We start from the raw sequence: 15,890 nt of genomic DNA on the forward strand, positions 1-15,890 counted from the left end.
ACGAATAGTGGAATTCACTGTCACATAATAACATACCCACGGCTGAAAGGGCAAACATGTTTGGTGTGACGGGGATTCGAACCCGCGACTCTCAGATTACGAGTCAAACGCCTTAACCCACCTGGTCATGCCGGGCCGTTCGTCTAGGTATTGTTATTCTAAAATATACGTACACTTAATTGAACAACAGATGAAATAAGTAAAATCGACTATCCAATAAAACGATACAGTGAAAGGAAAGTTCAAACTTGCACTAGACGATAATGCACCATTCACCAAAACCCAAAAGACCCAAATAAAACAAACTTTGATGACGAAGCTGCATACAGTGTTTATGAATCATTATATTCTAAGGCGGATATGCCAGTATTGATACTTCTTATGAAAACGTAAATGTCTTCTAAAAATGAATTTTTTGTGGGGATGGAAACTGTGCGGGAAACGTGTTCGGATTATGCTGATATAAACTTAAATGTTTTTATGTATTATAATATATGTACTGTATTTACAAATTACATTAATAAAGATATAATCAAACCCTCACGTGAAGCCCCAGTGAAAGTCACGTTCTTATTCTGAAGACAGGACTTTTATGTGAAATTCTGTTCTGTTTTAAAGAAATGGCTAACGCAGTTATTTTAATAATTTTGAAATATTTTTATGGATTTTTTGTTTGTTATGCCATTCAATAGATGGCACTACACAGTATTATTCCTGTCATTTGCAGGATACGTATGTACATGTTTCATACATTATTGTAGGCCCGGCATGGCCAAGCGTTTTAAGGCGTTCGACTCGTAATCCGCGGGTTCAAATCCCGGTCGCACCAAACATGCTCGCCCTTTCAGCCGTGGGAGCGTTATAATGTGACGGTCAATCCCACTATTCGTTGGTAAAAAAGTAGCTCAAGAGTTGGCGGTGGGTGGTGATGATTAGCTGCCTTCTCTCTAGTCTTACACTGCTAAATTAGGGACGGCTAGCGCAGATAGCCCTCGATTAGCTTTGCGCGAAATTAAAAAAACAAACCATTATTGTAATATATGTGTATACACACGTGTATGTGGGTGTAGACGAAGAGAAATAAAGAGTGATAAAATCCAAGTTTACAAACTGTTGAAATGCTCATATATCGTTACGCTAGTTCTCTAAATGAGACAGGTTTTCACCAAGTACATAACGTTTATGTGTCAGAACTCAGAACATTCTGATAATAATTTTCACCAGGTACAGAACGTTTATGTATCAGAACTCAGAACATTCTGATAATAATTATTTTGGACGTTTTGGTTGAATAAGGAAATGGACATATGTTTTTAATAAATTTTCATTTATCCAACAATTTAGATTCAGACAATAAAATAACACTTTGATAGTTGATCTGTAACTTTTAAAGCATTATACTGCATATTCATAAATAGCGTTTAATAGAATCTCTTGTTTCTCATCATCCAGCTGAACAGATAAGTTCTGGTATTCAATTAAAATTTCTTGGTCAGATTTGATATGCTGCTTTTACACCTCTTATTTTGAGCCGAAATATACAACTAAAGATTTTGTTTGTTTGGAATTAAGCACAAAGCTATACAATATGCTATCTGTGCTCTGCCCACTACAGGTATCGAAACACGTTTTTTAGCGGAGTTTCCGCAGACGTACTGCTTTGCCACTGAAGGGGGCAAATAAAGAAAAGGTAAAAAAATATTCCCAGTTGACTAGATTTGAAGTGACTTTTACAAGTATTGCACGTGTTCACGAGTTGAAAGAAGGCTTTGAGATGAAATTGTTGGTTTATTATATTTTTAATTAGAGATTAACATTAACAAATTTGTATTTCATTCTTACTAGGTACATAACTTATCATGTTATATATATATATAAAGTGCAGTCCAAGGTGCAAGACACCTGATACTTTAGATGCTATATGATATGTAAGTATGATATATAACATGTTTTATACCTATTTTAGTAACATAGAGATTTTTAAAAATATTTACGTTATGTAGTTTCTGTGTTGTAACGGCAGTAACAGCTGATACAGAAAGTCGTTAAAATTACATGTTTCTAGGAGCTCCAAAAAAAACAACTGAAGAATGCTGATCTAGCATAAGCATTATTTGTTGTCCATCAAGGTCAAGTTCGGCTATCATTTGTACAGGAGAGCAGCACAGACTCACACAACTTGTATCTTTACGAGTAGTTACAAGTGTAAGTGAGTGTGTTAAACCATTGTTATCAATTTTCATTGTCTGGTACTCTGATAATGCTAAATCTAATGGCTCTCAGAGCTCAAGGCAAGAAATATATACTGTATATTTTGTGCAACAAAGATATTGTAGGTCATTAATTAGCAATTCACTCTTATTTTAACATCGAACTTGCTTCTTTTAGACGTGAGTGAATCGGGATGTTTAGCGTTGGTGTGAATGCTATTGGGTTGTTTGCCACCTAGAGGAAAAACTGGCTGAGGCAGGGTAAACTTCAACAGATAATTGTTGGGTCTTCTCAGAGGATAGTCCTAGTTATCTCTAGTACACTTCAATAGGCTGAGAGTAGTCGCTATTAAATATCAGTTGCCATTGACTATTTCACGAAGTGGGTTGAAGCTTATCCATTGATTGCTACACAAGTGCAGACCGTCGTGATACGTTGTCCATGAATTGAATAGCATGATTCAGAGCACCAAAGCAAATACACCCAGACTAGTTCAACACTCAAATGTTTGTTGAGCTGTGGTGAAGAATCGCATTTCACTTTATCATTTGGTACTCAACAACAACAATATAACACTTTATTACTCAGTGTCTAATGGTTTGGAAGAACTGGCAATATAAACTACCAAGGAGATTCTTGCGAAGTATATTAATCCTGACAGGAACGACTGGGGTGAAAACTTGCCATATGTGATGATGGTGTATAGAACAACTGAAAAGGGATCAATTGGTTTTCCATCGAACCTATTCATTTTCGGATGGAAAGTGTTACTCCCTGTGAGAATGATGTATGGTCTTCCACCAGTGTCTCCATGAGTATGTAATTCAGTTTGAATATTTTTTGTTTTGTCTAATTATTTTCTATATGGGGCAGCTCTAAATGATTTATTGTTGTTAATGTTAATTATAAAATGTTTTAGTGTTGAAGGGTTCTCTTACTGTTCTGTTTTCCTACATTTTATTTTAGTTTTTGTTAGCCTGTCCGCTTTTGACGTAAGCAGTGTGCCTCTGCACTTTCATAATTTTATTTTCCTTTCTTATCTTTACTTGTTTATGTGAGTGTGTACCTGTATTTGTTAAAGCTTTCCAGTGGCGCAGCGGCAAGTCTGAAACTTTATAACGTTAAAATACGGTTTTTGATATTGATGTTGGGCATAGTACAAAGAGCCAATTGTGTAGCTTCGTGCTTAATTGAAAACAAACAAACCTTGACTGAGAAGTGAGTTTAAAAATGATTGGTTTTAAGGTCAGATTTAACTGTAACTTTGGTGCAAGCTTCAAAAAGTAATACGAAGAAGTATGATATTTAGGCATGTCATATGTTTTATAAATTCTTTAGTGATATATATATATATTTATTTAATGTTTAATACTTAGTTGTAGTGTTGTAACGGTGGCAATACGTGGATCAGAAACTTCTTAAGATTATCTTGTTCTAGTTGCTTCATTTCTTTGTTATCCATAGTAGAAAATGCTTCTTCTGCTCAAAAGGATATTGTCGTAATATATAGCATCAATCTTAAAAGGATTGGAGTTGAGATATCATTTGCTGGCCGATTTTGATGTTGAGTGAACTTGACAGCTGACCATTTTTGTGAGAGAAGAAACGCCACGAGATGACACTGTCAAATGGACAAAGAAAACGCGTTTATCTGTTGAATCCGTGCACGGTTTTGTTTCAGTTAGTTTTTACCAGGAGATCGCCAAGAACATAGTGTTTAGTTCGCCGGAAACCAATCCTAGTGAACACAAAAGTGAGCTAACAGCCGAGTAAAAGTGACTGTCATTTCCTCTACGTAGGTACGTATACTGTATTTTCGTACACTTGTTCTAATATAAGTTTTGATAATTTATTTACATTTGTTCACAGTCTTATTTTGCACTTAAAGAAATCTAGTAAAATTATCAATTTTAGAGCACTTTTCTATTTTTTGACTGAATCTGCCGTTATTTGTGGGGTTTACCCATCTGGTATTTATCCATAAATAATCTTACTCGAAAATAATACAGTTGTAATCTAGCCCATTTGAGGAGTTCTTGTATTTTATATCTGCCTTTTATAAACAAAGTTTGGTTGGAAATATTTAATCATATTTCTTTCCAGAAGTCAGCAATAGGTTATTTCTTTTACGTCCAGAGAGGGGTGATTGGTTGGGTTTAAGTCTTTTGGCTTCCTACTCTTATATCTCCAAAGTGCCTTTTCTCTAAGTCATAAAATATTGTTCACAACTATTAAAAGACAGACTGCTGCTTGATAAGTACTCGTTTTCTTCTCAGTAAGTCTGTGCTCTTTTAATATCTTGACCAGTTAATAAAGAAGTACTATACAATTTTTTAAGTGTAATCTTTTAACACAACTTAACTAGCTTATTTACGGTCTTTTTGATAGAAATCGCGATAATTTACGAGAGGTAAAATATTTGTGTAAAAATTTAAGTTTTACTGCGTTTACCAAACCCAAAATATACTGTTAACAACGCAAGCTCATTGCTTTCTTTTTCAATACCTGCAACGCAGTATATAACGACAATTTTCTGTCCTTTCACGGCCTTTATGACGTCAGATGAATAAGAGAGCACTCCTACCAGGTTTGTTGAACTTGAAGGTAACGTTATATGTTAGTGTCTGTTAGGTTTCATTTTCGTACAAAATATTTATTGTTATAGAGTATTAATGGTTGTACTGATCTATTTTCAAAATAATAGTTCCTTAAAACTGTAAATAAGAAGAGAAAAACAACACCAGGTAGCATGGATTGCGTTTGGTAATCAACCTAATACCTTACTATAATTACCCATGATTTCTGTTACACATGCAAGATGGAGGACTTAGCGGTGGAAGTGTGTGGAGAAAATGGTGCTTATTACAAGGTAAACGTCGTTTGTCATACTTGACGCTAATATTAGGTTTTATAACAGCAACATATATCAGTTTTAGAATTAGAACTTGTAGTAGCTAACAGTGAATTTTCACTAAAATTTACTCAAAAGTAGCCTCAGTACATAATATATTTTCCATTTTATTTTCAGTGTAGAATAATTTGATAATAACACATGAAAGTGTTTTTATTTTATTTATTCATTAGTCATTTACCATGCGTATTTCAAAGTTTAATACAAATTGTAATATTGATATAGAGAAATAAATTTGAAGTGATGCAATGGTAAATTAACAAAGATTTGTAAGCATTATTATATATCATGTTTTTACACTGTATTTTTGTCCTTTATCCCCTTGTAAGTTTTCAAACAATAACTTGAATAAGTACAAAAACCGTAAATATCAATGTAACTACAAATTGTTTTGTTAATTTAATGCAGTGCAGGAATATTAATACTGCCAATGAAACTTGCTGTAGGCCTAACGTGGAGTAGATCTTACCGTCGTTATTATTGATATAGCATAACAATGTTATTATTAACAGCTATCAGTGGCCTGTACCATTCTTGTTTTATATTTATAAAGATAAATCTGTTGTCTGTAGGCATAAACTGCATACAGTGGATCTCTGTGTTATTGTTAAGTTTTGAACCAACAATTTAAGTTTTTGATGTTATAAAGCATTTAAAATCTTACTTTTATAAGCATATTACGAGTTTCTAATCAAAGTATTGGATAATAGTGGTATGAAATTTTGCATTAAGAACTCCGTGAATAATAATAATAATTTATGATGGTTTATCTTAATATTTTAATTAGTAATATCATTAAGAACTTTACAAGTTTCAGTTCGTAAATAAAACTGTAATGAATGCTTATATTAGTGAAAGGCATCGCAGATGGAAGTAAAATACAAGTGGAAAGTAAATCTGTCTTCATACTATTATTATTATTAGCATTAGTGTTAGCACCAGTTATTGCCATTCCTTTTATTTGTTATACTGTTCATGATTTCTAGTTAACTAAGATTGGGAGTGAATTTATGAAAATATTATTCTTACAATATATTTCTATATATATCTTTTCTAATTGCTTCATTTCTGCTAATATTTGCAAGGTTAACTTTCTGATATATATCTACAATTTATTGCTATTGAATTAGCGATTGTATGTTGATCAATCTTGCTGCAAGTGGAAAATCCAAGCTTATTGTTTTTCTGCATTGATTGGGTGAATTGGGTCCACTATAGAACTTAAGATATGTAAACATTTGCCTTAAGATTTTTTCTTGAAGTAATTTTTATGTTTATGGATGTTTCACACACTTTACTGGTTTTGAGGAACATAATATAAAGACCTGAATTTGATGGGAGCTAGATGTTTTGTTTTTGTGTAATTTAGTTTTATTTTTAATGTTGTTTTTTTTTGCCTCTTGCATAAATATATTAAGTACAAACTAATAAAATATATATTGAGATACTTAGAATTGATACTTATAAAAGGACATCAATAGTTGTTAATATCTGAAAATTGGAGAAATGGTTTAAAGAAAAGGTTGTGAGAAAGAACACCATTTCAGCCAAGGAAATATCTTTGTGAATAATTTGTATACAGATATTTACTTTATTTTTTTTTTTATAGCTCGTTATTTTCAGGAAGTTATTTGAATCGTTGAACATAATTATTTGTTATATTTCTAATGTCAAATTATTGTTTTTAGGCTTACTTGACCAACATTCATGATGATGAGGTGACTGTAGCTTTTGAAAATGAGTAAGTCTGATTTTATTAACTTTTTAACTTATGTGAATATTTAATGGACATGAAATAAGCAATTACAGTCCACCAGTACTTGCCAAGAATGATAAATTTCTATGTATTAAGCATCAGCTTTTGTTGTGAATTTTCAAAATTCGTCAAATTTAACTTCCTTTTCAAATTGTTTTTATGTTCAATGAAAAAGTCAAAGCCTTAAAGAATTTTTTCTTAAGATTGATATGGTGACTGTTGAAACTTTTACAAGTCTGCTGCATAATTGTTGTTAGTGTGGTAAATGCTTATCTTATGCAGATGAGTGTGTGACATGTGAATACGTGGTGAGGAATATATTACTTTCAACTCGTCAGTTGAGCACTTTGAAGTGGAAATGTTTTAATAAATATGAACATGACATGAGTATGTAAAGTGAAAATCAGCTTGAAAACATGCCTAATATCAGTTTTACTAGACCACACATGATTTTGCTTAGCCTCAAGTTTGACAGTCAAATTTTATGTTTGGTTAGCTTCATTACCTTTATGTAATATGGGTTTTGATGCTTTACTGATTTTTTTCAGATGTAGTTAAACATTTTGCAAATTATTTGTATTTTTGTTCAAACTTTCAAGCATTTTAATTTTCTATTATGTGAAATTTATATTGAGTGATTATACCATTTTTTATTTGTGACATAGTAGCTCATAGAATGGTTGAGTTTTTCAAGTGCAAGATTTGTATGTTAATTCCATCTCTTGAATAATTTGAGACTTGGGATGTCAAACTCTTTCAATTGGTGCATTTGATGATATCCAAGGTCCTGTACATTATTTTACTCCTATCCTGCCAAACAAAATGTTGACATGAGGGTAGGCTAGTAAATATTCTGACAAGTAACAAAATCAAATTGGCTGTACACATGTCCTGTGATTTGTATTACTGGTGCACAAAAATGTAGCTAATAAATAATAATAATAATAATAATAATAAAAAAAAAAAAAAAAAAAAAAAAAGGGGGGAACAGGTCCAATAGAATAATTTACTTAAATCCTGCCTTAAATAATTTCTAGTGGCACAACTGTTGAGAGTTTACTCTGGTTTTTTGTTTTCTAAGAAAACATTATGAGCTAAGCTATCAAAACAGAATTAGTCAGATAATACTGATACAATTTGACTCTTAATAATATTAATCAGTTGTGCATGCCATGAAATTTTAGTTATATTTGAAATCTGACTAAACTTTATCAATGTACATTAGTAAAGTTGACATCAGAGTATAGTTTGCAGTTCAGATTTTTATATTAACTAATTTTGATAAAATTAGTCCTCTGGGGTTGTCACAATGTGTAAGCACTCAGCTCTTCAATTAATTTGTATTACTTCATTAGTATAGCTTTTATAGTGTCTAGCTAATACAGTCAGAAGCTGTAAGTGATGACAAGGTTAGGTGTAGGATTTCAGCATCTTAACTCTTCCATTTGTTGGGATTTAATATTTGAGTTCTCCAAAACCATAAGTGAAGTTCTGTCCATCTATCCTTTACTTTCAAAGCACATGTTCTAATTTAATATACATATTTATAACCAGTAAAACAATCTTTCTCTCTATTTGAAGCTTCAAGTAATCCTTTTGAATTTGACACCAGTAGCTTTAGTCTAAAATGAAGTAATTGATGTTTATGTATAAGTGAAGTTGTTGCTCGTGTCACTAAAGTTTATCATAGTTCAGTTAGAAATAGTTAAATGATAGTATTTTTAGGAAATTTTTTTCTAATGGCTGATCAATCCTAAAAGGTACATAAAATTGTTTTGAACAAAAAACTTAGAAAAAAAATGTCTGACTATTTAGTTCTGCACACGAGTTCAAATATTTCATACCATGCAGTATGTTGTATGAGAATCTACTAATAATGTGTTCCTGCTGTTTTCAAAGATGAATGACTTGTATAGTATAAGCTGGATAAAATCATAAAATAGATGTGAAGAGGTTTATAGCTGAAATTGTGAAAATCATTTATTGAAGATGTGACAACAAATTTTTCAAAGAATTTAAAAAAAAAATATTCACATGATTTTATAATTTTCAGTTTTAATGTAATTGTTTGTAACTACATTGGTTTTTCTATAGCCAGAGCTAGGGAAGGCAAACTGTTAGACATACACACTGTTTCTGTTTAAGTATAGTGTGAGTTACATTTAGTTATCTTTAGAAGTGATAGTTTTTAGCATCTATGCTCACATGACTATGTATGAATCATGCATGATTCAGTTGTGAATTGGAGATTTTGTATTATTGTATCATGTTGCAAGTTTTCTCATTGTTTTGAGATACTGTATCATAATATCTGCATGTGTAATGTTCTAGTTCTTGGTCAAGATGTAAATACTTATAAAATGTAGGTTGAGTTATGTAAATTGACAGTAAGTTAGGTAGCTAGATCAAGACTGATTTGTAAGTTTAGTTAGAAGAATGTATAATGGTGATTTCTAAAGTGAAATTATCACCACCTGTATTGTAATAATGGAGCAGAGAAGAATGATTTATCTTGTCAGTTCTACTCTATGGCAACTCAACCAGCCTATGTGGACTTTTACAAGAAAGTGTTTAAAGTTCTTGACACAATGGTTGTGAACAACAGTGAAGTAAGCATTTGTATATATGTTTGACTTGTTTTAATATATTTTAAAACAAGTGGACAGTTATTGAAACTTATTTCTAACAGTCCACAGACATTTATTATAAGAAAACTGGATCATAATGTAATACTTGACATTAAGTAATGGATAAAATATACATTTTTGACAAAATAAGTATTAATTTAAGAGGCTCTAGAGGTTATGCAAATTGAATTTGAAAATCATTATCTATTTGTATTGCCTTAATAAAGACTTGGGAAATTCCAAGAGAAATCTTTTAATATAATTACAGTATTAAAGATTGAGACTTTTTGCATAAAATAGGCTTGTAATGTTTACTAAAGTTTTACCACATTTTATGAAGATATACTAAAGTTAAATTCAGTGCTCTAATATGTATAGCTTCTTATGGCTTGGACAAATGGGTTGAGCTGTGTACAAAGGGTTAATACATCAGAATAATTGAACTCAACATTTAGTGGTAATTGTAAATTTAATAGAAGTCTCTTGCAAATCTCAAACGAATGGAGTCAAGTGTTTCTTAAACATTTGAATCGGATCTGGGTGATTGTTATTCATCAATGTCATATGAAGGAATTGGTTAATTGAAAGTCCAATTATACTGAGTGTTACAGAAGATTAACCAACCCATTTTAGGGTTGTGATTATTTTGGTACAGGATTTCTTATTATTACTACTTTGAATTATTTAAATAAACCAAATAAACAAATATTTGTTTGTTGTTAAGCACAAATCTAAATAATGAATTATCTATGTTCAGCCAAGTTGTAGTCTTAAGTTGTTGTTTTTTTTTTACTTCATATTTGATATGCTTTGTGGTGGCCCAACTTGTAGTTTTTAATGTAAAACATGAAGTAAAATGTTCATTTAGTGCATTTAAGAGTTTTTGGTTATAAACTGAGTCACATTAAAGGTTTTCGCTAAAGATTATTGAATTTTTATGTAGTGTATTGATATTAGGTTTTGATCTCATAGTAGTTTAAATCTTTGTTTTTATAGCAGTGTTCTTAATGTATTTTCCCAAATTATGTTAAACAGTTGGCAGCCTGAAAGCAAATTTCCGTTCAGAAGGGTCAGATTTCTCCCACCCCCCTTAAAAGAAGGAGAAAAATTGGAATTAACTGAAGGACAAGAAGTTGAAGTAAGGATGCATTGATTGTTATTTCAATTTGTATTGCTTAAATCTCATGTATCATAATCTATATTTTTTATGTATTTATCATTTTGCTGTGTGTAATATGTAGGTTTTATGCTGTTTTTTCTCCTTCATAAAAAAATTGCAGAAATTTATAACTACGTTATCTTTCTTTGACAAATATGGAAAATTGTAACCCATAGAAGATTTTTCATTTAAAATCAGACTAGGCAAGCTGTACATGTATAAAATATGCAAAAGAGACTTAACTCATGAACAAATTTCAATATCTGATTCATATAAAAACACTTACCAGACTGTGATAAGCTCATTGTTTGACTAGTTGGAAAAGAAACTTCACATGATACAGCTAAAAGAGAGCAGTTAAAAAAAATAAATTAAAATTTATTTTTAGTGTGAACTTGTTGGTTATAAACTATGCCATCACTTTGATTGGTTTCAATAAATTATCTTATGCAGTTCTAAATGATAAAACTTTTTGTGAACAGGCATTATGCTTAGACATTAATATGTTTTGAATTCTTTGGACAAAATTTTAACAATGAATAAACTTGTGGGATAGTAAAACAAAAGTGGATGATACAAAAGTATAATGCCAGTTTCCATATGGTGCAAGGAATTTAAACCACTTGTATCATACTTAGTCAGGAGCTGTTTTGAGCTCTACCAAGTAATATTTTGAGATTGTATACTTGATGACAACCTATCTGTTTACTTACATATTGTGTCAGCTGAACAAATAAAGGAATTAAAGTTAAGGAATACTTAACAAAAGATACCACATTAGAAACTAATTGGAACATTTTAGCCATTAACCCTTTTGTAACGGGTTTATTATCATATACGTTAGTTCGTTTTCACATTTGTACATATTAAGTATTTTCACTATAACGTTTGATACAGCACATGTATCTCCATACAATTTGGTGGACTTTTATTAAAGATTATAAGTATTTTATATAACAAATATCTAATTTTCTAGTAAAATATTTTACTAAAGATTTGTTTGTGAAAGTAGTCTTTCACTACTAGTCTGAGTGCAAAGTGATTTTGTAATGATTTAAAAAGAACTGTTCTTCATCCCAAAAATTTCAAATTACTTGGGTACTCTCTAAAACTGAATACATTTGAAACATTAGCTTTAGTAAGACTTTATATTTTGTTTTCTGTACTCTGTGGGATCTGTCACTTTACTAACCTTGTAAACATCATAAGTTTAGGAAATATAAATTATGCCATTTTGTGTTGTAATGACTACATATAACACAAAAATACAAATGTTTAGTCCAAGTAGCTTAAGTCTCATAATGCCGTATTTTTATATAAATGTTTTATTTTTCATTATATTGACCTTTCAATCATGCCTAACTAACATTACATAACTTGCATTGATATGGAGCATGTGCACTCATGCCACATATCTGGTATTATAAAACTGATCTTTAGCCATTTCTGTCTTGGCTGTGTTTCAGTGGACTAGTAATTTGTAATATACAATCACATTTCAATTATTGTACAATGTATATATAGAAATACATTAAGCATATGTTTTTTAAAATATAGAAAAATAAATCAAGAAGTGAAGCCAACAGTTTCCTCTCCTCAGTATGACTTTTGTATTCAGTTGCTGCTGGACAGAGGTTGCTAAGCCTTTTAGAATTTCACACATGGCAGATATCAAACACATTTTTTTTTTTCAGATTTTATATATACAGGTGAATAACCAAAGAATCATAAATACTGGTACTGTAGAATTCCACTATAATTTCTTTACCTTAGTAACTAAGATCTATATATTTTTAAAAATGTGAAACTTTGACATTGAAATATTTGTTTGAAAGAATGTGGTAGCATTTTCAAGGATTAAAATGGTGGGGAAACCACTCTGTGGACATTTTAAGTTGTTGACTGGTTATTCACATGTCATCTTTTAAGGCAGGTGTGCATGTAAGGGATTATTTTAGAAAGTGGAAAGGGTTGGAGGGGGCCACCATTTATGATTCAGTACATAAGCCATGCCTCAGGAAAATAAAAATATGAGGTTTAATTTTATATTCTAGCTTGATAATATAAGAAATTTGAGTTCTTAATTTGTACAAAGTTATACTTGGTGTTATGACATCACAGTCATCTAATTTTAAACATTACTGCATTTAGCATACCATGTGACTTGCTTAAATCAATATTTAGATTTGTTCTTTTAATATTTACTCTTAATTTAATAAATTAAATTATACATAATATTAAAATTTGAATTATAATCTACAATTTGATTCCAAATGTTTCAACACATACACATAAATTCATAAAACAGAAGTTCAGTAAAATTTGAAATGCAAGTTGAGAAATACAATTACATGAACTTTGACCTATGACTTGATGCAAATGTGTTAAATGTCATAATTATGCCCCTTTGAGTTTGGTTATTACTACACATGGGAAGCTGTTATCAATCCATGTTTAGACCTTATGACTTTTCAAAGCTCAGCTGAGTAACTTGTACCAAATACAACAGAAGAAATTGTTCATTTATTTAATCCAGTTATTTTTACTTTGTATTCCCTGTTTTCACATTGTTATAGGAAAGTGTAAATTAAACTTCTCTGTACAATTTATAAATTTAGTTTTTTGTTGACCTGTTGTATACTGCTTAGTTAGTGAAACTGTTCCTGACATTTTATGATCGTAGAATGAGACTTCATATACTGCAGGGTGACATAAATTATTGAAGTTGGAAACTTGGGTGACCATGACTGTGACATGATACCAAAATAAGTTATTTTAAGTCATAAAAAAGGCATTGCACCAAATTTTGAAATATGTCCCAGAATGCACTGATTGGTTGAAATAAACTCCTTGACTATATTATTATTCAGAATTTTTTCAGATTTGAAATCAATAAAGTATATTAATTTAAAAAGAAAAAAGATACAGCTGTATATAACAGTAATGGTGTTAGAGGTTTCCTTCTTTGCCAGAATCAGTATCATATTCCTTGCTTCCTTCTAATCTATTTTGATTTTGACCTCTAAGGACACTTGACCTTCTTAGTAATTTTCTTTCTCCACTTACAGCTTCATTTCTTCACTTCCAATTAATATGATTTGCTTTATTCAAGCACAAATCCAAAGGTAAGCAGCATCTACAAATGCTACAAGTTAAATAGTCTCCTTTCTTTCTGTGATTGTGTTCCTGGAAAGGCATTTTACAGATTTCACTTATGAATACATTTTTTTAATCACAAGAAGAAACTTTTTTATATTATTTTTGGATTATTGTCACAAGGTTTTGTGGGTCCAATCCATTTTTCGGCTTTGGCATTTTGTTCCAAAATTTGGAATTTTTGTTTTTGCAACCGGGGTGTTTAAAATGTAGACTGTTTCAACTCAGGTGCTGAAGTTTTGTTTCTCAGTAGTAGTTCAAATGTACTTTGAAGAAAATGAAATAAGTTAAACCAGTTCAAACAAAACATAAATAATTGATAATAGGTTGGTTTCCAGTTTACTCTCAGGTTATGAAGGTTGTTTTTTGTTTAAACCAGAGTAGTTCCTCAGAGTAAAGTAAATTACTTCAGAAAATCTACATGAAAACAAAAAAATTCATGTTTTGAATTACCTTGTTGCTCATTTTCACTTGCATCCATGAGCTAATAATGAGAGCACCATAAACCCTTTGAGATTTTAATATAAACATTTTATAGGCATGTGTATGTAAGTTCTTTTGAATGATTCATAATTCAGCTCTTGTGGTTTCCCCAAGACCCTTTGACCTTAGTCTGAAAATTTCAAAACCTGAATTTATTTTGTTTTTAATGATCTCTTGGATGTTCATTTCAATTTTCAAGTGAAAGTTTTTAGTTTTTTTTTCCCTTCACCACTTATTTATATTACTGGATTCTTTGAAATTAATTTGTTTTTAATTATTAAAAACAATTAGTTTTTAACAGAAATAATAAATTGTAAAAGCTAAAAACTCTTTTAGGTAACAAAACTGAAATAGAAAAAAATAATTTCATAAGATCAGCTGATGTGAAAGCAGATGACATTTATATGTATGTCGTTTTCTGTAACTTAATGGTTTTTTAACCCTAAGATCTCTGTGTGAGTTATTGCTTTTCATTCAGAAGAAGGTTTAAATTACATGAAGCTAATAGTACAAAATTAACTCTTTTTCAATGGAAACCCCTTCAAATCCTTTTCTGTGTAATTAATTGTTACATACAAAATTTAAATACCTCTAGTATTAGTGTATGTGAATGATAGTGATATTATAATGTATATTATGGTTCAAAGTTTTTAGTCCTTTATTTCAAAATAAACTTGACCTATTTAAAACCTAAGATGTATTGTCACTTGACCAACAAGCTGTGAAGAGTCTTTTCTTTAGCTCACTGTTTATTCATTACATCAATGGTAGTTGAGTAGAGTTACGTCTAGATAGTGAGATGTTCACATAATCATTTGATTTGTTCATTCAAATTTCTCTGAATTAATACAGTTTAAATAGTTACATTTTTTTTTTCTTCAACTCCTGGCATTTGTCATGTCCACTGTCAACAGATTTGTGTGAGCTTTATATGCTGTTATGTTTACTCAATAGAAAGAAGTCATTTTATACTATCTAGCAACAGTTATTTTGAAATTGGTATCAAGTTGTTGTCACAGAGTATATGTAATTGATTGTAATAGTTTTGGTTGCTTGGACAACTGTAACACTTCATTGTTTATTACCCAAATTTGTTAGAGCTACAGTTTAACTTGTATTCATATCTCACATTTAGGTTTTAATTCATTATTTATTATATTTTAAAATGCATCATTAAAATCATTTAAGAAAATATTTAATTATACATAATACATTGAAATTAAATGAGTTTGTATGTATATAATTAATCATTTACATTCAACTTATTGTTCTCATTATTTGGTTTTAAAGAGTATAAAATGCTAAAAATTGGGTTTCAATACCCAAAGCTCAGATAACTCGTGTTGTATTATAACAAAGAAAACATTATAGCAGTGGTTTGAACACTTGATTGTTTTGTGAGTCTGATATAACATGATTAAGCTTAACAAACTTGAATCAATAAATAATAATTAAAATCATAACTAAAAATGATAGTTGGAACAGTAGAAAATGCTAACATTAACTGATTATTTTTGGAACATTAATATCAATTTACTCATCATTTTGATTGATAAATTCCTTCATGTGACATTAAGCAGTGGCTGT

The 15,890-nt window shown here is 30.5% G+C and overlaps 1 protein-coding gene across 4 annotated transcripts in view; it reads left to right on the forward strand.

The window, feature by feature from the left end:
* Positions 1 to 3,860: 3,860 nt before the first annotated feature.
* The window catches only part of LOC143256615 (fragile X messenger ribonucleoprotein 1 homolog A-like), a 49,826-nt gene continuing 37,796 nt past the window's right edge, over positions 3,861 to 15,890 (forward strand). Inside the window, exons 1-4 of one of the 4 annotated variants that reach the window (XM_076514039.1) lie at positions 3,861 to 4,010; positions 4,916 to 5,080; positions 6,811 to 6,863; positions 10,541 to 10,643. In XM_076514039.1, the coding sequence (XP_076370154.1) occupies positions 5,030 to 5,080; positions 6,811 to 6,863; positions 10,541 to 10,643 (207 nt within the window). In that variant the 5' untranslated portion in view covers positions 3,861 to 4,010; positions 4,916 to 5,029. Of the gene's footprint in view, positions 4,011 to 4,662; positions 5,081 to 6,810; positions 6,864 to 10,540; positions 10,644 to 15,890 lie in introns of those variants that run through there. The other 3 variants (XM_076514040.1, XM_076514041.1, XM_076514038.1) reach the window with 3 other exon arrangements.

This window comes from Tachypleus tridentatus, chromosome 7 (genome assembly GCF_004210375.1).
Source record: "Tachypleus tridentatus isolate NWPU-2018 chromosome 7, ASM421037v1, whole genome shotgun sequence".
NCBI lineage: Eukaryota > Metazoa > Arthropoda > Merostomata > Xiphosura > Limulidae > Tachypleus > Tachypleus tridentatus.